The sequence below is a fragment of the Heliangelus exortis genome, chromosome 2 (genome assembly GCF_036169615.1).
Source record: "Heliangelus exortis chromosome 2, bHelExo1.hap1, whole genome shotgun sequence".
Classification (NCBI taxonomy): domain Eukaryota; kingdom Metazoa; phylum Chordata; class Aves; order Apodiformes; family Trochilidae; genus Heliangelus; species Heliangelus exortis.
Genome location: NC_092423.1, coordinates 151,451,555 through 151,473,969, shown reverse-complemented (window position 1 = coordinate 151,473,969; position 22,415 = coordinate 151,451,555). Strand labels below are relative to the sequence as shown.

The window sequence follows — 22,415 nt, the reverse complement described above, 5'->3', positions numbered from 1 at the left end:
TCAGCCCCATGGCTGTTTCATCCCCGTGATGTCCCACAGCACCCAAGCATCCCCTCAGTGGGAAAGGGGGGGTGGTCCAGCCACACATGCCATGGGTCCGGTGCCACCACACCCTGTGCCACGCCCAAGCCCTTTATTGCACTCTGACTGCTGAATGGTGCCAGACCAGTGCCAGACAGGTACCAGACCGGTGCCAGGACCGGACCCTCGGCTCGGTGCCAGTTGGGTCAGGTCCGTGTTGGGGTGATGTCGAGGTGCAGAGCGACAGGGAGATGGTCGGAGCAGGTGGCCAACCGGGTGATAAAGGAGACCCCGGCCACCTCCTGTGGGGACAAGGAGGTCAGGAGGTCAGGAGGGGGCCTGGAGGGTCTCAGGAGGCCCAGGACCCCCCCCTTCACTCACCGAGTGCAGTGGGGCAGTGCCGTGGGGCGGGCGGTGCAGGATGTAATCCACGCGCCGGCCCTGCCAGGGAGCGGGGGCTGCGGGGTCAGGGTGGCCATTGGAGAGGATGGGGGCAGCCAGGAACTGCTGACGGCCCCTCGGCTGTGACAGCGTCCTGGCAGGGGACACAGGGACAGGGTGGCATGGGGATGTGGTGGCACAGGGACATTGGTACATGGGGATGTGGGGACATGGGGATGTGGCATGGGGACGCAGGGAGATTGGGACATGGAGGCACGGCGACATGGTGGCACAGGGACGTGGCGTGGGTCTGTGGTGGCACAGGGACATGGTGACATAGGGACAGAGGACCCTGCCATTGGCATCACCCCTCCCTGGCTGGGTGGTCTCGCTGGACCACTGGGCTGTCCCCTCCCACGTCACCCTGCGTCCCCAGCCATGTCCTGCTGTGTTCCCCCCCCATGTTACCCTGTGTCCCCTTGTCACCTCTTCATCCTCTCTGGGGTGGACACTGGCTCCTCATAGATCTTCAGGTAATTGAGGAGGGTCCCTGGGAAGAGGGACAGGAATGAGCAGGACCCCACTGTGTCCCCTCACTGCTGAGGACAGGGGGGAGAGGGGGTGGCAGGTCCCACCTATGGCCCAGGGGACGTCCTGCCCAGGCCCTTGGCGACACGGGTCTTGGTAGACCTCGAAGAGACGATGACGTTGGTTGAGCTGGTCACCTGTGGGGAGGGGACACATCACCATGGGGAGGGGCACACAAGCCAGCATGGAGAGCGGGACACATCACCCATGGAGAGGGACACAAGCCACCCTCCAGACCTTGGGAGCAGTTGTCGAAGTTGAGGTCCCCGCAGAAGATGTCGAAGGCCACCAGGTCCCCCGGCTGCTCCTGCTCCTGCTGGAACCTCTGCAGCCACCCCAGAGCCAGTGTCACCTGCTCCTCCCGGATGGTGGCATCGCCTGTGCCGGGGGCAACATACAGTGTCACCATACATCCCGCCACGACCAGGACCCCACCAGGACCCCCGGGGACCCCTCACCTGCAGGAGCCTGGAGGTGGGTGCAGCCCACGTAGCCCACGACCCGCCGGCCCCGCGCTGAGCCCAGCAGCACCTGGGGGTACACTGCAACCTCAGAGAGGGGGTTCAGCACAACCCCCCCCACCCACGCCACTCTCAGCCAGGGGGCTGGGTGGGGGTCTGGCTCACCTGGACCACCAGCAGCCCTTTGGCAGCCAATGCGTCCTCGCCAGCACCATTGGGGAAGCTGTGGAAGCGTGCAGCCAGTGGCCGGTACCGGCTGGCTAGCAGTAGCCCGCTGTCCAGGAGCTTCAGCTGGCCTCCCCGCAGCCCCCGGCCCCCCACCCCGTGCAGGACGTGGGGGAAGGTGCCCCCCAGCTGCCGGCGCAGGATGGTGGCAGCCCCGGGGTCGAAAACCTCCTGAAGGCAAATGATGTCGGCGTCCGAGGGGAAGCGATCGCTCAATGGCACCGGCACTGCCTCCCGTGCCTCCGGGTCCAGTGGCACCGGCTCTGAGAGCACTGGTTCCGATGGTACCGGCTCCAATGGCACCGCCACCTCCACCGTGCTGCGTGTGCCCCCATATCCCCCGTCCCGGTGGTGCCGCGGCCCCACCAGCTCATCCCGGGCCCCACTGGGCGCCGGTACCAGGCTCCCGGCGATGTTTTTGGCTCTCCGCGGGGTCCGCCCCAAGTTGCTAAACTTGGCCAATCCACTTGGTAGGAGGCAGAGGTTGGCGCTGAGCAGGGTCAGGCTCCGGCGCTGCCGCAGGTCCCAGGGCTGGCCCGGTTCGGTGCTGGCCACATACTGGTAGGCGAAGGGTCTCCGAACCGCTTGTAGCGGCAGCCAGAGCAGCAACCCCAGCACTGCTAAGGGCAGCCCCAGCACCATCACCCCCGCGTACCCTGGTACCGCCAGGATCCGACCCGTGCAACTCCGGCACCGCCCGCACCGGCGCTGCCCCCACCGCCCCCGCTCCGCGGTAGTCGGCCGCAGGTCCAGCAGCCCGTTCAGCGCCCAGAAACTGGGGGCCAGCAGCCCCTCCGACAGCCACTCCAGGGCTGCCAGCCCCCGGTTGGGGAAGGGGGATTGCCGCAGCATGGCCGAGGGGTCCGGAGGGGGGTCAAGGTGGGGGCTGAGGGGCACCGCGACATCCCCCTGTTCGTGCCCAACGCCACCTACGGGAGAGGAACCCAGGGTGAGGGGCAGGAAAACGGGCATGGGGCCCCCCGCCCCCCCTTCCCTCCCCGTACCCTCTTCCCCCCGCAGCTGCAGCCGAGACGCCACCGTGGGAACATCTCTGGCCGGATCGTCCCCCGTATCCCCAGGGTCCGTCCCACGCCTCCCCGGGCTCTGCCGGAACGGTGCGGGGGGGTGGGACAGCCCTCCTCATGTCCCTGCAGGCTCCCAGGACTCCCAGAGCCACATCTGGGGGGACCCCACAGCCGGGGTCCCTGCACTGAGCCCCGTGCCACCCCTCCTTCCTCGGCGCTGCCAGCCCTTCGGTCCTGCCCGCTGCCAGCCCCCCGGTCCCCCACTCCGGACTGTCCCACTGTCCCCCGGTCCATGCCCCTCCCGGACCACCCCACAGTCCCTCACTCACCGGCGCGTGGGCTGGGGGGGGGGGTCAGGGACTGCTGTCCCCAATATCCCCAGAACTCTGCGGCGCAGCACGGAACTGAGCCGCGGTGAGACCAGCACTGGCCGGCCCGGCCCAACGGGTTCCCCGGAACCTCCCTGCCCCACGGCTGCCCCACGGGTCGGACACCTCAGACCCACCGACCGCCCCCGCCTGCCCCGTCACTGGGCCTGTGGGGCTGTCGGACCCTGCCCGACGCTGCTCGACCCTTCCAGAGTGGGACAGTGCTAGGCACTGGGGACACTGGGGACGGTGAAGACACCGGGGACGTTTGGTTTACTGGGGACACTGGGGCTGGGGGGGATGCTCGGGGGACACTAGGATCACTGAGGACGATGGGAAAAATGGGGGGGTTGGGGACAGTGGGAACACTGGCGCTGGTAGGTTTACTGGGGACACTGGATGATGCTGGCGAGGATGCTGGGGACGGGGGGACACTGGGGACACTGGGATCTCTAGGGACACTGGGGATTGTGGTGACAATGGAAATGGTGGGGACACTGGGGATGATGGTGGTCTCTGGGAACACTGGGGACGTTTGGTTTCCTGAGGACACTGGGGATGCTGGGGACATTGGAACTGGTGGGGATGCTGGGGGCTCGGGGAAGCACTGGGGACACGGGGCTTCGTCCCACAGTGTGTCCCACTGCCCCACGGCCGTGGGTCTGACTCAGCGCTTCCCTGCCTCCCACGGGAGGCAACTCCGCTGCGGCCGGAGCTGGGGTGTGCGGGAGCGGCCCCGGGGCGGGGCGGGGGTCCTGCAGCACCCATCCAGGGGGCAGCGCCGGCACCCCCCGCTTGCACCCTCCCCGTGGGGCTGGAACCACCCGCGGGCTCTGCCCCACGGCACCGGCATCACCAATGGGTGCTGCCCCACAGCACCAACATCACCAGTGGGTGCTGCCCCACAGCACCAAGGGTTTCTGCCTCACCGTAGCCGTTCCCGGAGCTGCTCCCCCGAGGGCCCGGCGGCAGCCGAGCTGGAGCTCTGCCCGATCTCTGATCCCTGCCTGATCCCTGCCCGGTCCCTGCCCGGTCCCTGCCCGATCTCTGATCCCTACCCGGTCCCCGCCCCTGTCCCACCCCCTCCCCCCGGCTCACCTCCGCCCCCCCTGGCGCTGGGGGACATCGCCACCTCTACCGACACCTCGGTCGCCACCGTCGCCAGCCGGTGGCCACCGCTTGCCCGGGGCCACTCTTTGTTTGCCCGGGGCCACCGGTGGCTTCCGGGAGCTCAGCAGGTCACAAACATCCGCGGGCCGTACCGGGATGTTAATTACACCGGGCTGTTAATCACCCACCGGCCGGACCAGGCTGTAATTAATCACCCTGGCCCTGGCCGGCCGCATTCCTGCCAGCTGCGTGGCCAACCCCGGCACCCCCTGTGCTCCCACTGTGGCCCCTTGTGTCCCCCCTGTGTCTCACTCTCTCCCCTTTGTCTCCCCCATACCCCCTTATGCCGCCCTTTGTCCCCCCCGTGTCCGTCCCCCTGTGCCCCTCTCTAACCCCCTTGTGCCCCCCGCCCGTGTCCTCCCAGGGCCCCCCCGTCTCCTCGTGTCCCCGCCGTGTTTCCCCGCTCTGCCATCCATGTCCCCCCCCGTGTCCTCCCCTCGTGTCCCCCCTGTGTTTCCCCAGTGCTCCTTCTGTGTCCCGTCTTGTGTCCCCCCAAGTTCCACCCATGCTCCCCGTCGTGTCCCCCCCCTTGTATCTCCCCCATGTCCCCCCCGTGCTCCCCACCGTGTCCCGGTGCCCGCTCCGCACCTTGCCCGGCCGGTGATACCCGGACCGGTTCCGCGGGGCTGTAACCCCTTCCCTGCCGGACCAGGGGGCACAGGGCCCGGGGCGAGTGGCACAGGGTCCGGGGAGGGGGCACAGGGCCCGGGAGGGGGCACCGCAGGCGGGGGTGTAGAGAGTTGTCAGACCCTGAGGCCCACCGCATCCCCCCCCGGACGCCCCCCGCCTTTGTCCCCAAGTTGTGCCCAAGTGGGTCTGTCCCGGTGTGCACCGACCCCCCACCCCTCAACTCGGGGACCCCTCGCGATCCCCGGCCCAGCCCCGTCCGTGCCACCGTCGGGGGGACACAGACCCACCCCCTCCCCAGGGCGAGCGAACATCCCGGGCAGGGGCATAGGGGCCGGGGCCGGACCCCCCCTTGGGTCCCCCCAGGCGGTTCCTGGCTCCGCCTCGGTCACAGAGCGAAAGGGAAAGGACTGTGGGGACTGTTGCCACGCTGGCACTGCCGCCACCACCCGCACCTGGCACTGCCACCTGCACCACTGCCCTGCCACCTGCGCCCCGACACTGCCACCTGCACTCCAACACTTCCACCTGCACCCTGGCACTGCCACCCTGACACTGCCACCTGCACATCAACACTGTCATCCACACCCCAGTTCTGTCACTTTACCTGTGGCCCAGCGGTGCCACCCTCACTCACCCTGTCATTGCCACCCACATCTTGATCCTGTCACCCCTGCACTGCCACCCATCATGGGGAAGCAGCAGTGGTGACAGTGGCACTCATGTTGATGCTGTCACCCATGGTGAGGGGGGCAATCCTGGTAACATTCATATCAACAGTGGCATTAATGTGATGGTCTCACTCATGTTAATGGTCACACTTCATGGTTTCTTGGGATTCCCTGGTGTGGGTGGTGTCACCAGATGGAGGTGGGCATCCCTTCCTCCTGCACCATCTCCAGCAGGCAGTGCACCAGGACTGCTGTCACTGTCATGTGTCACTGACAGTGAGACTCACGGTGATGGTGGCACTTGTGTTGATGATACTCATGTTGATGGTCACGCTTGTAATATATGTGTGTGTTTGTGAATTCATGTTGAATAATTATAAAGTGTTTGCTAACCTAACTTTTATCAAGTATTTTGCTAACCCCATTTTGAGAGTACTAATAATATATCTGCCTTCAACATTGTGAAAGATAACTGCAAATATAACTGTTCTTAGTGTAACTACAAGGCTTAGGGGCACAAGAAACGAGACATCCACAGTTTCTGTACCTTGAAAACACTGTAATATATATTCTCTTGTGCTAATCTAAGCTGATTTTGCTGCTCACCACATAGTGTTGCAATCTAAGGTGGTTTTACTGCTGACTGCAGAGTGTTGCTCAGGAAAGGGCGAAAGAGCTCATGTGCGGAATCAAAGGGTAACGAGAGGGGAAACTGAGGCAGACACTGACTTCATCCAACAACCACCAGATGGGGGTCAAAAAGACCCTCAGAGATAAAGCGGGCATGTGCCTTTGAAGGCCGCCTCTTCCAAGAACTAATAAACATAATCCAGCCTATTCCTAGAATGGTCATGAATATGTATTAGAATAGGTATGAATATGTATTAAGATATGTAATATAAGCTAAAAGATTAAACTTTATAAAGTTCGTGTGAGTGAAGCAGAGACTCCCCATGTACCCAGCGCTGTTTTGCTATTGCAATTTTATTAATGAAATGAAACCATTAACAGAAGAATATCGAGTCTGGGTCATTTATAACACACTCAGGGTTCCTTGGGGTGAGTTCTCTGGTGTGGGTGGTGTCACCAGAGGAAGATGGGCATCCCGTCCTCCCGTGCCATCTGCAGCAGACATTCCAGCAGGACACCGCTGTTGTGGCGCAGGTCAGGGGGCAGACTGTCCCCCAGCAGGCGCTGCAGGAGGGCAGGACCCCCACACTCCTCCAGGCACAGGGGCTCTGGCAGCAGCCTGTAGGCATTGACCAGGGACTTGCTCATCCCCAGGTGGGCCTTGGGGCTGTAGCCCAGCGACCGCAGCCGCCCCATCAGCTCCAGGAAGCGCCGGGCAGGTGCCAGGCCCCGCTGCTCCTCGAAGCCACCTGACAAAGACCCCATTGCCATCTGCGTGGAGAGGGGACACGGTCACAGTGGGGACACCCACCCACGGGGGGCACCATCCCAGCCCTCAGGGTGGTCCGAAGGGACTGGTAGTGTAGGGTCAACGCGATGGAACCCACGGGTGGCACCGTCCCAGTGCCAAGGGTGGTCTGTGACACCTGAGGTGGCACTGTAGCACAGGAGGGGGCAGGTAGCACAGGATCACCCTGGTGGCCCCCTGAGATGGCAGTGTCCCACCCCCCAGGGTGCTCTGCAGGGACAGGAGGGCCCTGGTTGGGTGGGAGTGCCCCAGGTGCCTGTCCCACCTCCACGATCTTCTCGAAGATGTTGGTGAGGGTGAAGCCGTAGAAGCGGGTGCGGTGGGGGAAGATGTAGGCCAGGATGCGCCGGTCCAGCTGGAAAGCCACCTCCCCCAGCAGCTGCTGCCAGCCCTGGGAACTGCTGGATGGGGAGGGGGGTAGCGCCCCCGAGCCCTGTATCTCCGAGTACTTCAGGGGGAAGGTGGTGTGTACGGAGGACACAGAGATCTGGGGAAGAGAGGGGGTGTCTGTCTGGCCAGAGGAGGCAAAACTGTCCAAGGCCATGGCGAGACAGCGGATGCTGGAGTCCTCGTTGGAGTATCCCATGGGGGGTAGACCTGGGGGATTGGGATGGGATGAGGTAGGATGGAGATGGAGATGGGGATGGGGATGGGGATGGGGATGGGGATGGGGATGGGGATGGGGTGGGTTGGGGATGGAGATAGGATGGGATGAGATTGGGGATGGGGTTGGGGGATGGGATGGAGACGGGGATGGAAATGGGGATGGGGCTCATCTCCCCCTACATCTCTCCCTGGGGACTGTCAGCATCCCAGCGGTGGCAGCGGCAGCCTGGGGCAGGGTGGCATGGGACCCCATGTCCACAGCTGGGTCTCATGGTGGGTTCTGGAACGTGGCGTTCTTCTCCAACCTCACATCTGAGCTCTGGGGGGGCAGCTGTGACAAAAGGGGGGTGTTTCTGGTGCTGGCCTTCAACCCAGACCCACCCTGGGTCTGGGGTCCCCTGCCCCCCAACCTGTGCTGGGGAAGGCGAAGTTGATGGGGATGGGGCGGGTGGTGGGTCCAAAGGGGGGTGCTGAGCAGGGGACCATCCCGATCTGGTCCCGGGGGACATTGCGGACGTTCTGCCGGGCCTGGAGCTGCATCACCTCCCACTGCAGTTCCTCATTCTCGGCCACCTGCACCTGCATCTCCCGCAGCAGCTGGTTGCAGAAGGTGATGGCAGTGTTGGCCTGTTGAGATATCCAACCATCTATGGTGGGCACCAGGATTTGACTCTCGTGTCTGCAGGACCAGAGCCAGGGGTCGGAATGTCCCTGAGTCACCACAGGACACTGGGGAAGGGAGGTTCCATGACACAGAGGGATGGAACTGTGGAAGGAACCTTGAAAGATTCCGCCAGGGACACCTCCCCCAGCCCAGGGGGCTCCAAGCCCCATCCAACCTTCAACACTGCCAGGGATGGGGCAGCCACAGCTTCTGGGGGCAACCTGGGCACCCAGGGGCTCAGCACCCTCACCCCAAACAATTTCTCCCCATCTTCAACCTCAATCTCCCCTTTCTCTCCAAGTTTTAACCCATTTCCCTTGTCCTCTCCCTACCCCCCGGTGGCCAAAGCCTTCCCCCAGCTTTCTTGTAGCCCCTTCAGATATTGGAAGGTTGCTCTGAGCTCACCTGGGACCCTCCTCTTGGCTGAAACCCTGAAGGAAACCCAAGTGCAGCTGAGGGAGAAGCAGGAGCAGCTTGTCCAGGAGCAGGGGTACCCCCCAAAACCCCACCCATGACATTTGAAGATCAGGCTTTGAAGTCTCGTCACTTGGTCATTTTCCATAGGCAAATGATTGTCTTGGGCATCTGGGTGTTACTGCAAAACACATCTACTGATAGATACCTCAGAACCACCCCTTGCTCTCAGCAATGTTCATTTTCTCAGATCTTCTGCATCTCAGATTCTGCTGCTCTTCAAAAGAGAAAATAGTGATGCCAGCGACCAAATCCTTCCAGCAACCCTCCTTAAAATAAACCCACGGGAAACACTTCTAGGTTTGTTCCCTGTGCACTAGAGGTCACCCTTACCCCAACTTCCAACATTCATTCACACGGGGACTTTTCAAACTTCAGGGGAGATTGGAAGACCCCCTCCGAGGAGTCACCCAGAGCAGGGCCCCTCTCAGTGGCTTGGAAGGCTCTCCAGGGCTGGGGGCTCCATCCACAGCCTCTTCCAGTGCTTGACCCCTCACAGCAGGACCCAGAAATGTTCTTACACTGAGATGGGGTTTCACTGCCAGGAGAAATGTCAGTGTCAGAACAGCCTGGCTCTGTCTTCCACCCTGCTCCACCTGATGCTCAAACACATCTGGAAGATCCCTGAGCTTCTCCAGCCTTCATCCCAGCTCTCAGCCTCTTCCTGTACCACAGATGCTCAAACTCTTCATTCTCTTTGTGGCCCTTCTGGATGCAACCTGCTATGTCCATGGCCATCTTAAACTGTCCCAGCTACTCCGGATGTGGTCTCTCAGCCCAGAGTAAAAAGGAAGGGTGACCTCCCTGAAACCAGTGCAGCCCAGAATGACCTTCACTCCCTTTGCTGCAAGAGTGGATTTGCTGGCTCATGGTCAACCTGGTGTCCACCAGGACCTCCCTGTCCTTTATTGCCAAGCTGAGAGCTGACAGCCCCTGCTGCTGCCTGCAATGATCTCTATGCCCTGGAGACGTGGTGCTGAGGGACATGGGGTGGTGGTGGCCTGGGCAGTGCTGGGGGAAGGGTTGGACTCCATGAGCTATCTCTTTTCCTACCCAAACCACCCCATGGTTCCATTATTCCACCTCCACCCCCCTTCTGCAATGGTCCCAGGACCCCCCAGCACCATCCCCAGGGGTTGGAGCCCCCCCAGCCCAGGAAGGGAGATGAAGGCAGTAGAGGGGAACGAGATGGAGATTTATTAACAGCAGGAGCTGGAGCCACACAACAGGGCAGGGGGGGCCTGGGTGTGTTGGGAGGGGGTTGGGACCCCTGCTGTGGGGTAGGAATGGGGGCTTGGGCATAGGGAGGGGGCCGGGACCCCCACTGTGGGGCAGGGCTGGGCAGCTAAGGTGTGGGAAGGGGGCTGGGACCCCTGCCATGATGCTCTGACTGTGCCTGGTGCCCACATGGGACCCCCCTCCTTGCCCACCTGAGGGGTGGGACCCTGCCCTCAGCTCCAGGGGGGTCTGGCGGGGGGGCTCGGGCAGTGCGTGCGTGGGGGGGAGCAGGACGGAGTTGGAAGGCTCCACGTGGGCTGGAGGGGGGGGACAGTGCTTCCAGTCCTGTTTTTTTTTTTGGGGGGGTGGGGGGGGCACAGGGATGGTGGTGTTGACAGTGGGGGAGTGTGGGGGAGGGACACAGCCCCCCCCCCCCGAGCCCCCAGCAGGAGAAATAAACTGTGAGGCAGAGGGGAGGGGACTGGGGGGACGGGAGTGGCTGTGGAGGTGGTCGGGGGGCACAAGGGGGTCCGGGGGGGGTCACTCCTTGGCCCGCCCGATGATGGCCAAGATGTAGAGGAAGATGTTGATGATGTCAGTGTAGAGGTTGAGAGCGGCGAAGATGAACTCCTCGGGGCTGAGCGCCAACTGCTTGTTCCCCAGGATCATCTGCGTGTCCACTGCCAAGAACTGCGGGGACAGGGGTGGCAGGGACATATCGGGGACACTTCGGGTCACCCCAACACCCCACGGATACATGGACACCCCACCAGGGGACATACCAGGGACACCCCAGGGACATGGGGGCACCCTGGGGACACCCCACCAGGGTGGCCCTTGTCCCCCGTCACACCTGAGCCAGGGTTGGGTCGTGTGTCCCCCCCTGCAGCTGGAGACTCCCACGATCTCAGCTGCTCCCCAGACCCCAGCTGATGTCCCAGGATCCCACATCACTCTGGGGTCCTGGCTCATCCCGCAGGATCCCAACTGACCCCAGTGGATCCCCAGACTCCAGCTGCTCCCCAGATCCCAGCTGATCCCCTGGATCCCGGCTGATCCCAGCCTCCCAGATCCCCACCCCCAAAATCATGGATGAGCCCCAGGTTCCAGTGGATCCCCAGATCATTACTGATTACTAGATTCTGGCTCACCCCTATATTCTGGCTGATCCCCAGATTCCAGCTGATTCCTCCTGGATCCCAGATCACCCCAATGGATCCCACTGGATCCCAGCCCCCCAGATTCTCATTCATGCAGCTGAAGAGCATGCCCCCCCTGCCCAAGTCCTGGCTGATGCCTGGGATCCCAGCTCATCCCCTGGGATCCCATCCCATTCCAGCTGCTCCCCAGAACCCAGCTGATCCCAGTGCGTCCCAACACATGCAGCAGCAAAGGTCCCTCCAGATAGATCCTGGCTAATGTCTGGGATCCCAGCTCATCCCTTGGACCCCGGCTGCCCCTCAGCTGATCCCAGTGGATCCCAACTCACGCAGGTGAAGAGCAGGGCCCCCAGGGAGGCGTAGACGATGTCCATGATGCGGTTGCGGATGAAGATGCAGAGGATGGAGAAGAGGATGAGGACGACCAAACAGACGATGAGGACACCCCGGCAGGAGGTGAAGTCGTACTTGGTCTGGGGAGGGGGGAGCCCAGTGCTGAGCCCCCAGACCCCTCACACAGCCTGGGGGTGGTGGTCCTGTGCCCCATTTGGAGCCCCTAGATCCACTACAGAACGCGGGGGGGCACATGGCCAGTGGAGAGCCCCCAGCCCCACCACAGACTTGGGGGGGCGCGTTTCATACACCCCATGTGGAGCCCCCAACCCCACCAATGAAATGGGGGGGGGGGCTGTGTGCCCCTCTTGGAGCCCCCAGCCACACCATAGACTTGGGGGTCACACACCTGGTCCCAAGTCCGCAGCCCCAGGGTCACACACCCATTTTGGAGTCCCCAGCCCAGATCCCGGGGGGGAACACCCAGCATCTCCCCCCCCAGCACTGACCTGCAGAGAGAAGATGACAACGGTGAAGCAGACGACGACGGTGATGCCAACGGCCATGATGACGGCGTCGGTGTCGTAGAAGCTGGCGATCATCCCCACCATGTAGGACAGGCTGACTGTCAGGATCGACTGTGGGCAGGGGGCTGCGTCACCCAGGGGTGGGGGGAAACACCCCCTGGGCCCCCAACTGTGCCCCAGCACTGGGCCTGGGGGCACCATGGTGCCCAATGTCCCCAGCACTGTGGTCCTGGCACCGCTTGTCCCTACAATGCCCCCATGGTGTCCCCTCTGGTGGTCACCACGCTATGACCCAGCCTGGTGGCACCACGGTGCCCAATGCCCCCAACACTGAGCTCCTGGCACCTCGCTGCCCCACTTTGCCCCCGACTGCCAAGCCTGGTGACACCATGGTGCCCATCAACCCCCAGTACCGACATGCTGCACCTCCTGTCCCCACATTATCCCCTGTGGCACTCTCTGGTGCTCACCACCTCATCTTCTCTTTCACTGACAAGCCTGGTGACACGATGGTGCCCATCAACCCCCAGTACCGACATGCTGCACCTCCTGTCCCCACATTGTCCCCTGTGGCACTCTCTGGTGCTCACCACCTCATCTTCTCTTTCACTGACAAGCCTGGTGGCACCATGGTGCCCAACACTGTGGTCCTGGCACCCCCTGTCCCTGTGGTGTCCCCATGGTGTACCCTCTGGTGCTCAGCACCTCATGACCCAGCCTGGTGGCACCACGGTGCCCATCACTGGGGCCCTAGCACCTCCTGTCTCCATGTGTGTCCCCATGGTCCCCATATCCTGTGGTGTCCCCACGGTGTCCCCCATGGTGCTCACCACCCCATGACCCAGCCTGCTGGCACCACGGTGCCCAGCACCGGGTCCTGGGACCCTGTCGGCCGGTGTCAGCCGTGCCTCACCAGGGCCACCAGGTTCCAGGGGTGCTTGCGCCGGAACTCCCCACAGCAGCTGAGGACGATGAGGGAGGTGAAGAAGACGGCGTAGGACACGTAGTACGTCCACACATTGCGCTGGACAAAGCCCCGCACCCCCTTGGCGAAGGTGAAGATGGCCACGAAGGCGAAGGTGACGCTGAGCTGCAGGGTCAGCACCAGGAACACCTGGGGGGGAGACAGAGGTGAGACGGGAAGGGGTTCTCCTGAGCCCCCCCCCCCCGAGGCCCCCGGGTCCCACCTTGCGGATGAATGCCTGCCGGATGCTCTTGTCATCCCAGTGGGCCGAGGGGAAGTCCTGGTTGTCATAGTAGGAGGGGGGTCCATCCTCATGGTAGGTGCTGTGCAGGGGGGCTGTGGGCAGAGGGGGTGTCAGGGGGGCTGGAGGGGGGGGTGTGGTCCTGCACCGAGCCCCTCGCCGCTCACCCACACGGGTCTTGGGTCTCCACTGCCAGTGGGGGGGGGCTGGATCTGGCTGGGGGCAAGGGGAGAGCAGAGAGGGGGGGCTGAGTTGATCCCTAGGGGGAATCTGTGCCTCCCCAAAGCTGCAGATGTGCCCACCAAGCCAGGAGGTGACCCCCCCACCCATGGGCAGTGACCCCCACAGGGTGAACCCAAGCCAACCCCCCCACGAGTGTCCCTGAGCCAAACCCCCCACCCATGGGCAGAGACCCCCCCCACCAGGGTGGGCTCAGCTTTGGGGGGGTCTCAGGACAGGATTTCCACTTACCAGGGGCAGAGACCCTCCCAGGCCTGAGCAGTTACTGGGGGGGTTCAGGGCAGGATCCCCCTCCTCCCCCCCTAAGCTATGTTACTGTCCCGGTCCCCTAGAATGCTGCTGAAATGAAGACCCCTCTTTGGTGACGCCCCTCCCAGCACCCACTGCAGGGTGTTCCCCACCCCAGCCCCCCAGCCCCATTACTCACAGTCTTGGTCTCCGGGGACCATGGGCTGGGGTTGGGCATAGGGGGGTTGGGCGTAGGGACCCCCGGGGTAGGGCCCTGGAGGGGGGTAGGGCCCGGGGGGGTAGGGCCCGGCTGCGGGGTACGGCCCCGGGGGGGGGTATGGCCCCGGGGGGGGATACGGCCCCGGCCCCTGCGGGAAACCCGGCTGGGAGTAGGGGGTGGGGGCAAACTGGGGCTGGGGGTAGGGGCCAGGAGGGTAGGGGGGCTGCGGGTAGACGGGGGGGGGAGCAGTGGGCTGCTGCCCCGGGAAGCCCTCGCCCCCCACCAGGAAGCTCTTCTCGTGGGACATCGTGGCCCCGCCGGGCGGGCGTCCGCCGCTGGCCTGAGGGGAGGGGAGAGGGGGGTCAGACCCGGCACTGTCACCCCCTGAGACCACCACCCCCCCCAAACACCCCACATCATCCCCCCCATGAGACCCCATCATCACCCCCAGCCATAAACCCCATCACCCCCCCCAGCGACCCCCCTGCAATGAGCCTCCCAAACACCCCCACCCCCCCATTCAGACAATCCTGGGGGTCTCAGCCCCACTCTTGCCCCACACTGGGGGGATCCCTGTGCCCCCCAGTGCAGCCTCATGGCGTGGGGGGTCTCTGTGACCCCCACTGCAGCCCCCGTGGCGGGGAAGGGGGGGGGCCCGGCCCGCACAAGATGGCGGCCCCGGCGGCAGGCCCGTTGCCATGGCAACACCCCGGAGGCCGGCCCGACCCACGGCAACCGGGACCCACAGCCGGACCCACAGCACCCGGGACCCAGAACCGGACCCACAGCAACCGGGACCCACGGCAACCGGGACCCACCGCCGGACCCACAACCCGACCTACGGCAACCCGAACTGTCACAGAGCCGGGACCCTTAGTCTGACCCACAGCCACCCGTGACACACAGCAACCCGTGACACACATCCGGACCCACATCAAGCCGCGGGTTTGTGCGGTGCCCGCGGCCCCGCCGGTGCTGCCCGGCGCGGGGATTACACAACCGGGCATGGCGGCGGTGCCGGTGGCCTGGCGCAGGGCTGGCAGCTGTCACCGGAGCCCCGTGCCAGCCCACGCCGTCACCTGCCGGTACTGGTACCGGTGCCGCAGCGAAACGCCGGTGTCGCCCGGTGCCAAGCGAGACCGGGCTTGGACAAGGAACAACAGCGCCGGTGGCCAAGGGACAACCCCGGTGTCGCAGCCCAAGCTCGCGCCCGCGTGACGCCCCGGCCCAGTGCCACGGGGCGGTTCGGTTCTGCGGCACGGCGGCTGCGGGCATGGACTTCCCCCCCCGTGGACTTCCCCCCCAGCCAAGACCACCCTGGAATGGAGGGGGGGGAGGACGGGATCGGCATGAGGGGCACAGAGGGCATGGGGGGCACCCCAGATGGGGGGCGGGGGCAGCACACAGAATGGGGGGCACACGGCCTGGGGGGGACTCCACACGGGGGAGGAGTGGCAGAGGGGACATAGGGGTTACCCCGCATTGGGGGCACATGGGGGAACATGGGGGGGGCACAGAGCAGGCTGCATTTGGCATGGAGGTCCCCACACATAGGGGTCAGGCAGCGTGGGGGTCTACGCAGACGGGGGGCGGATGGGTGTCACCCCCCCATGGGGGACAGGGGGTGTATGTGGGCCCCCCTCGGGGGCAGGCAGCAGGGGGGCAGGAGGGTGCCCCCCTCCGTTATTCCCGGCAGCCCCGCTAAGCCGCTTTGCCCTGACGCGCGGCCTATTTCCGGCACCACAATCCTAATCCCCCCCCTCTGCCCAGGGGGGTCACCCACTCACCCCCCCCAACTCCCTCCTAATCCCCACCCCCACAGCCCCCGGGCCCGCACTGCGGGGTCCCCGCTCAGCCCCCGGAGGAATGCTGCAGCGCGGGGCGGGGGGCAGCGGCACTGAGGGGAAACGCAGAAACCCCCGAGACACCCCCACCCCACACCGGGACCCCCGTACCCCTGTGACCACCCCTCCCCCCCCTCCATGCCCCCCGGCCTCGCTCACCGTGCAGCAGCACCACGCTCGCTCCGCTGTGGGCGGGGCCTAGGGGAAGGCGGGGTCAAAGGGGGGAGTGGTCGAGGGAGAGGGCGTGGCTTCCGCCGCGGATATTGAGTCTGCGCCTAGCAGGCTCCACCCCCTTCGCGGGCGGGTCGTGTGGGAAGAGGCGTGGCTTGCCAGGAATGGGGAACTCAGGGTCACGTGTGGGGCGGGCCCAGGCGCGTCTGGCCACGCCCCTTTTTGCCCCGCCCCGTTTCGGTTTCGTTTCTGGACGGGGGGGCGGGGCAGCAGCGGTCGGTGCGTGGGGGTGCCGGGATTTTTGGGTGGGAGGGGCTGCCCCGGGGCTATGGGGGTTCCGACCCGGGGGTTTGAGTGTGGGTGGGGCTGGGGGCCCCATCCCGGCTTTGTAGGGGTGGGGAGGGTTCCTGTCCCATGGCGGGGGGGGGAAACCTGTCCTGGGGCTATGGGGGTCCTGCCCCATGGCTAGGAGGTCCGATCCCGGGGCGTGGGGCGGGGACGGCAGGTCCTGTCTCATGGTGGGGGGGCTGGGGGCGTCCTGCTGCAGGGGTTGGGGGTGGAAGGGGCTGCCTCGGGGCTATGGGGGTTCTGGGTGGGTTGTGCCCCATGGCTGGGGGGGTGTCGTGGGCCGAGATGAGTTGGGGGGTCCCCAGGGGGTCCTTGTTCCGGAAATGGGGGGCAGCACGTGGGGCTCGGGGTCGCGTGGGGGGGAATATACTGCGGGGACGGGAGGCAGCCCCCAGGCAGGGGGCCGGGGGGAAGAACCCGAAGGGAGTGATTCCCCCCCCCCCCTGCAATGTGTGTGCCGGCAGGATGGCGGAGGGGGGCCCGGGAGCGGTGCTGGAGGTGGGGGCCCCCCCCCAGCTGGAGGAGGAGCTGCTGGTCCTGTACTTCGAGAGCCGGCGGCGCTCGGGGGGGGGCCCAGTCCGGAGCTGCCAGCGCCTCGGCCCCCTCCTCTTCCTCACCTTCGAGAGCCCCCAGGGTGAGCAGGGGTCACGGGGAGGGAGGGGGGCGGGGTCTCCAGTCCCTTATTGGGAGCACTGGGTTGGGGTGTGGGGGGGGCCCCAATCGCACTGGGAGCAGTGGGTTGGGGGATCCTGCTGGGCATGTGCTGGGGTGCTGACCCCCCCATGTCCCCCTTCAGATGCCCAGAACGTCCTGGCCCGGGGCAACCATCGTTTGGGGGGCGTGGAGTTGGAGGTGCGCCCCGCGGCCCCCTGGGACCCCTCCCACCTCTTGCTGGGGGGCCTGAACCCCCAGATCCCCTCCGAGCTGCTGGAGCAGCACTTGGAGACCCTCTTGGGCCGGTCCCCCAGCGCCATCACCCTGTGCCAGGGGCCTGCGCCCGGGTGGGGGCTGCTGCACCTGCAGGACCCCCTCACCCCACAAGGTGGGCATAGGGGGCTGGGGGGAGGTTCCTGGGGGGGGTTTGGTTTCCAGCAACCCCAGGGCCTGAGGTCTGGGGTCTTTTTGCTGACTCTGACCCCCAGGGGGGCATTTTGGGGTGTGGGATCTTGGCAGCTGGGACCCAGGGCTTGTTTTGGGGTCTGGGGTCAGCTGCACTACTGGGCGACTAGGCTGCCCCCCAGCAGCATTTGGGGGTGTTGGGCTCCACCCGGGGGGTGCTGTTGGTTCCCCCCTGAATGCCATGGGGACACCCCTTGTGCCACCGTGCCCTGCGTGTTCCCCCCCAGAGCTGTGGCTGGCTGAGGGCCGTGCACGAGGGTCATCCCTGTGGCTGCTGCGGGTGCCGCAGACCCCCAGCCTGCTGGTGGGTGGTGGGGGGGCCCCCCTAAGCCCCGACCTCCTCGAGCTCTACTTTGAGAACCGGCGCAGTGGGGGGGGGCCCCATCCAGCAGCTGCAGTTGCTGCCAGGGGGGCAAGCGGCCATCGTCACCTTCCAGGAGTTGGCAGGTGAGGGGGGGGGCACACACCCCCGGGACCCCCGTCTGGGGCCAGGATGGGTGTCGGGGGCTCCACCTGACCCTCCTGTGTGTGTTCCCCGGCAGTGGCGCAGCGGGTGCTGCAGAGGAGGAACCACCGGCTGCAGGACCTTGTGCTGACTCTCGCCCCCCACTACCCCTTCCTGGGGGCCATAGGGAGGGATCAGGACCCCCTGACACTGGGCAGGGACCCCCCAATCAATACAGAGCCCATGGCACCAGACTCAAACCCTCCGAGTGACAGAGACCTCCAAAGGGACAAAGACCCCCCAAGGGACAGAGACCCCCTGAGGGTCATGGATCCCCCAAGGGACATGGCCCCCCTAGTCAAAACGGCCCCCCCAGGGGTCACAGACCCCTCATGGGACATGGACCCCCCAAGAGACAGAGACCCCCCAAGGGTCATGGATCCCCCAAGGGACACGGCCCCCCTAGTCAAAACGGCCCCCCCAGGGGTCATGGACCCCCCAAGGGACATGGCCCCCCTAGTCAAAACAGCTCCCCCAGCGGTCACAGACCCCCCAAGGGACACGGACCCCCCAGGAGACAGAGACCCCCCAAGGGACATGGCCCCCCTAGTCAAAACGGCCCCCCCAGGGGTCACAGACCCCCTGAGGGACACAGACTCCCAAAGGGTCATGGACCCCCCAAGGGACATGGACCCCATACCAGATCCAGCCCCAGGACCCCCACCAGCCCCAGGACCCTCATCAGCCCCCCCATCAGTCATTGCTCTTGGTGCCCCGTTGGTCTCTGGGGAGGAGGAGGAGGTGGTGGTCCCGGGGGAGCGGGGGTCGGTGCGGTACCTGCAGCAGCACTCCCAGGACCTTCTGGGCAGCATCTCCCATGTGTTGGTGCTGCCCCTGGAGGGGGGTGATGTTGCAGGATTCCGGGTGAGTTGGGGGTCCGGGGGAGGTGGGCGGGGGTCCCGGGTGGTGATGTCCCTGAGCGTGGTGGTGGTCGCAGGTGAGCGGGGAGCGGCAGCAGTGCCGGGCAGTGGGCGAGTTCCTGCAGAGCCTCCTGGGGACGGTGGGCACCTGGCCCCTCACCCTGCACTTCCCCGGGGTGGCCCGGTTCCTGCGGGACCAGGGGGGACAGAGCCTCCTCCAGCAGGTGGAGGAGCAGTTCCAGTGTGTCATTGAGCTGGAGGGGGTCTGCTGGAGCCCCCCTGAGCAACAGGTGGGGTTGGGAGGCAATGGAGGTGCTGGGGTATGGTGTGGGGGGATGGAGATGTGGGATGGAGGTGTGGTGGGATGGAGGTGTGGTGGGATGGAGGTGTGGTGGGATGGAGGTGTGGGATGGAGGTGTGGTGGGATGGAGGTGTGGTGGGATGGAGGTGTGGGATGGAGGTGTGGTGGGATGGAGGTGTGGGATGGAGGTGTGGTGGGATGGAGGTATGGGATGGAGGTGTGGTGGGATGGAGGTGTGGGATGGAGGTGTGCTGGGATGGAGGTGTGCTGGGATGGAGGTGTGGGATGGAGGTGTGGTGAGATGGAGGTGTGGTGGGATGGAGGTGTGGTGGAATGGAAGCGTGGTGGGATGAGGTGTGATGGTTTCTGCCCACAGCTGGATCTGGTGGAGCTGCTCCCCCAGTGCTGCCATCAGGACCCCCCAGCTGTGGCACCACCTCCTCAGCACTGTAACCTGCTTCGGGATGCTGATGGAGACAGTGGTCCGTCCAGTGTTGGTGAGAGGGACACAGAGCCAGGGCTGCTCCAGCACTGGCTCTGCAAGACTGCAGTGGGATGGAGCTGTGGTGGGATGAGGTGTGGTGGGATGGAGCTGTGGTGGGATGAGCTGTGGTGGGATGGATCTGTGGTGGGATGAGGTCTGGTGGGATGAGGTCTGGTGGGATGGAGCTGTGGTGGGATGGAGCTGTGGTGGGATGAGCTGTGGTGGGATGGATCTGTGGTGGGATGGAGTGTGGTGGGATGAGGTCTGGTGGGATGAGGTCTGGTGGGATGGAGCTGTGGTGGGATGAGCTGTGGTGGGATGGATCTGTGGTGGGATGGAGTGTGGTGGGATGAGGTCTGGTGGGATGGAGCTGTGGTGGGATGGAGCTGTGGTGGGATGGAGCTGTGGTGGGATGAGCTGTGGTGGGATGGATCTGTGGTGGGATGGAGCTGTGGTGGGATGGTGCTGTAGCTGTTGGCTGTTCCCTTGCCCCACGTTGGGCCTCGGTGGTTGACCCTCAGTTCTCCTGGGCAGAGGAGATCACGGAGCTTCTGGCCACACTGCACCCTGGTGACAATGCTGGGGAGTCTGGTGACACCCTGGGCTGGCAGCAGGACCCCAGGGATGACTTCCCTCCTGCCTCCAATCCCCACTGGGGGTCCAGGGTGGGCGAGGAAGAGGAGGTGCAGATGGCCCTGGCCACCCAGTGCTCCATGGAGATGGAGCAGCACCAGGAGGAGGAGGCTCTGGCACAAGCCACCGCTCTGTCCCTGCACTCCTACCGCGAGGAGGAGGAGGAGGCCCTGGCCCATGCCACCGCTCTGTCCTTATCCTCCTACCACCAGGAGGAGGAGGAGGCCGAAGCCGCCGTGCTGCAGGTGGCTCTGGAGGCCTCCCTGGAGGAGGCTCTGCTGGCAGCCGACTCGGTGCGGGTGACCGTGTTCACGGCGCAGGAGGCTCCGGAGGTTCTGGCGGGACTGGAGCGGGCCCTGGCCGGGCAGCTGCAGACCCAGGAAGTGACCCATGAGCGTCTGCGGGCGCTGCCCCCCTCCTGCCAGCACCCCCTGGCCCTGCTCCAGCACCGGCATGCCGTGCGCCTCACCCTGCGCCCTGGCACCGCCACCTTCTGCGGGTTCCCTCCCTACACCTCCCAGGCGGCCCAGGACCTCCAGAGCTTCCTCCAGAACCTGCCGGAACCACAGCCAGGATTTGGTGCTGGTGGTGGTGGCACCCCCTCTGGCACTGCCGTCCACAGCGCCAGCGGCATACGCGGTGCGGGCCAGGGGTGGATTGGGGTGGTGCTGTGGGGTGGTCAGGGGGTGTCCATGGGTGATCCCATGGGGTGTCTGTGGGATGATGCTATGGGGTGCCTATGGGGTTATTCTGTGGGGTGTCCATGGGGTGTGCTGGGAGGTTGGTGCCATGAGGTGAAGCTATGGGGTGTCCATGGGGTGTCCATGGGAGGTCCCTGGTGTGTCCGTGGGACAGGGGGTGACCCCCTTGTTGCTGTGTGCAGCAGAGGGGTGCCTGGGTGAGGAGGGGGTGCAGCTGCTGGCGTTGTCCCCGCGCTCCCCAGAGTTCCAGGATGTGGTGAGGAACTTCTACAGCTCCCTGGGGGACCTGCAGAGCCAGGTCACCATCCTGCAGGTGAGCACCCAACGGGACACAGGACATGTTGGGCTGTGCTGTGCCGTGCTGTGCCGTGCCGTGCCGTTCCGTGCCATGCCTTGCTACTCCATGCAGTGCCATGTGGTGCTGGTCCAGAGGCTGTGGTTCTGGTGCAGGTGCAGAAGTTGGAGCACCCGCTGCTGGCCCGGCAGTACCAGCTGAAGAAGGTCAGCATGGAGCGGGCCTGCGGTGGGGCCTGCGTGGAGCGGGTTCTGTTCCACGGAACCACCCAGAGCTCCAGCCGTGAGATCTGCCTGCACGGCTTCAACCGCAGCTTCTGTGGTAAGAATGGTGAGTGGCCCACCAGGACTGGAACCAGAACTGGTCCTCATCCCCACTACCAGACCCACTCCCTGTCCCCAGTACCAAACCCATTCCCATCCCTGGTACCAGACCCAGTCCCCATCCCCAGTACCAAACCCCTTCCCATCCCTGGTACCAGACCCAGTCCTTGTCCACACTTTCCCTGCTTCCCTCCTCCCCAGCTCCCCCTCCCCATTCTTCCCCTCCTAATTCCCTCACCCTACCCCTCTCGTCCCCCCTTCCCCAACCCCTCCCACCCCCCGTGCCCCCCCGCTGAGTGCTGACGTCCCCTCCCCAGCGGCTCTCTATGGGCGGGGGGTTTACTTCGCGGTGCGCTCCGTGCTCTCCGCCCGGGATCTCTACTCCCCCCGCAGCCCCGATGGCACCAAATTCATCTTCGTGGCCAAGGTGCTGACCGGGCTCTTCACCAAGGGGGGGCCAGGGCTGCGGGCCCCCCCGCTACGGGAGGGGATGGGGGTCCCTCTGCGCTACCACAGTGTGGTGGATGACCCCAGGCACCCCAATGTCTTTGTCATCTTCAACGACACCCAAGCCTATCCCCAGTACCTCCTCATCTGCCAAGGGCCCCCCCCCTGACACCTCCAGACCCCCCCTGGGGCCCTCCTGGACCCCCCAACAGCCCCATCACCACGTACCAGCCCAGCCCTGAGGGGCTCGTGGGGGATCCTGCCCCTGAGGGGCTCGGGGGGCTCCAAGCAAGGGCGTGTCAGTCCCCCCTCTGCATGGTAGCCCCCCCGGACCAACCCCTCAAAAAGGGGATGGGAGTTGGGGGTCCCCAAGGCAATAAGAGGAAAACTGAATAAACCTGGAGCCTTTCCCTGGGGCTGGGGGTGCTGTGCCTTGAGGGTCCTGCGCTGTCCCCCCAGTCCCCCCATCACCCCTCCACCCAGTGCCATCATTGCCCCCACTGCCACCATCATTTCCCCCACAGTACCACAATC

General features: G+C 65.0%; 4 protein-coding genes across 5 annotated transcripts; 1 reads left to right on the top strand and 3 right to left on the bottom strand.

Moving 5' to 3' along the window:
* Positions 1–116: 116 nt before the first annotated feature.
* LOC139793629 (sphingomyelin phosphodiesterase 5-like) lies at positions 117–4,300 on the bottom strand. Of its 2 annotated transcripts, none has more exons than XM_071738597.1 (8): positions 4,168–4,300; positions 1,617–2,605; positions 1,449–1,521; positions 1,228–1,368; positions 1,038–1,127; positions 889–952; positions 403–556; positions 117–323 (listed from the first exon to the last, which is right to left on the bottom strand). In XM_071738597.1, exons 1-8 carry the CDS (start codon positions 4,193–4,195, stop codon positions 228–230), a joined length of 1,635 nt encoding a protein of 544 aa, XP_071594698.1. In that variant the 5' UTR covers positions 4,196–4,300; the 3' UTR covers positions 117–227. The 2 variants fall into 2 exon arrangements, with proteins under 2 accessions (XP_071594698.1, XP_071594699.1); XM_071738598.1 differs by lacking the exon at positions 4,168–4,300 and adding an exon at positions 3,031–3,480.
* A 2,274-nt stretch (positions 4,301–6,574) lies between these two features.
* Positions 6,575–7,583, bottom strand: SPATC1 (spermatogenesis and centriole associated 1). The gene is made up of 2 exons (XM_071738721.1): positions 7,241–7,583; positions 6,575–6,938 (listed from the first exon to the last, which is right to left on the bottom strand). The coding sequence occupies exons 1-2, from the start codon at positions 7,559–7,561 to the stop codon at positions 6,621–6,623; spliced, it is 639 nt and encodes a 212-aa protein (XP_071594822.1). The 5' UTR covers positions 7,562–7,583; the 3' UTR covers positions 6,575–6,620.
* A 2,312-nt stretch (positions 7,584–9,895) lies between these two features.
* GRINA (glutamate ionotropic receptor NMDA type subunit associated protein 1) lies at positions 9,896–15,970 on the bottom strand. Its single transcript, XM_071738593.1, has 7 exons — positions 15,854–15,970; positions 13,830–14,190; positions 13,145–13,257; positions 12,871–13,071; positions 11,940–12,068; positions 11,427–11,570; positions 9,896–10,627 (listed from the first exon to the last, which is right to left on the bottom strand). The coding sequence occupies exons 2-7, from the start codon at positions 14,155–14,157 to the stop codon at positions 10,478–10,480; spliced, it is 1,065 nt and encodes a 354-aa protein (XP_071594694.1). The 5' UTR covers positions 14,158–14,190; positions 15,854–15,970; the 3' UTR covers positions 9,896–10,477.
* Positions 15,971–16,603: 633 nt separating this feature from the next.
* PARP10 (poly(ADP-ribose) polymerase family member 10) lies at positions 16,604–22,297 on the top strand. The gene is given in 11 exon segments (XM_071738591.1): positions 16,604–16,847; positions 17,010–17,255; positions 17,560–17,702; positions 17,704–17,779; positions 17,875–18,701; positions 18,775–18,987; positions 19,375–19,495; positions 20,017–20,754; positions 20,999–21,129; positions 21,267–21,441; positions 21,752–22,297. Coding segments are annotated over 11 exon segments (3,138 nt in total). The 5' UTR covers positions 16,604–16,678; the 3' UTR covers positions 22,051–22,297.
* Positions 22,298–22,415: the final 118 nt, after the last annotated feature.

Bases quoted from the DNA above. Each gene is read 5' to 3' on its own strand.
- LOC139793629 (XM_071738597.1), bottom strand. From the start codon at position 4,195: ATGTCCCCCAGCGCCAGGGGGGGCGGAG. The intron at 1,128-1,227 runs GTCTGGAGGGTG...CCCTCCCCACAG, and splicing joins CTTCGACAACTGCTCCCAAG to GTGACCAGCTCAACCAACGT. The intron at 953-1,037 runs GTGGGACCTGCC...CCCTCTTCCCAG, and splicing joins GGACGTCCCCTGGGCCATAG to GGACCCTCCTCAATTACCTG.
- SPATC1 (XM_071738721.1), bottom strand. From the start codon at position 7,561: ATGGGATACTCCAACGAGGACTCCAGCATCCGCTGTCTCGCCATGGCC. The intron at 6,939-7,240 runs GTGGGACAGGCA...CTCTCCACGCAG, and splicing joins TCTTCGAGAAGATCGTGGAG to ATGGCAATGGGGTCTTTGTC.
- GRINA (XM_071738593.1), bottom strand. From the start codon at position 14,157: ATGTCCCACGAGAAGAGCTTCCTGGTGGGGGGCGAGGGCTTCCCGGGG. The intron at 13,072-13,144 runs GTGGGACCCGGG...TCTCCCCCCCAG, and splicing joins GGCAGGCATTCATCCGCAAG to GTGTTCCTGGTGCTGACCCT. The intron at 11,571-11,939 runs GTCAGTGCTGGG...CCCCCTCCCCAG, and splicing joins TTGTCATCTTCTCTCTGCAG to ACCAAGTACGACTTCACCTC.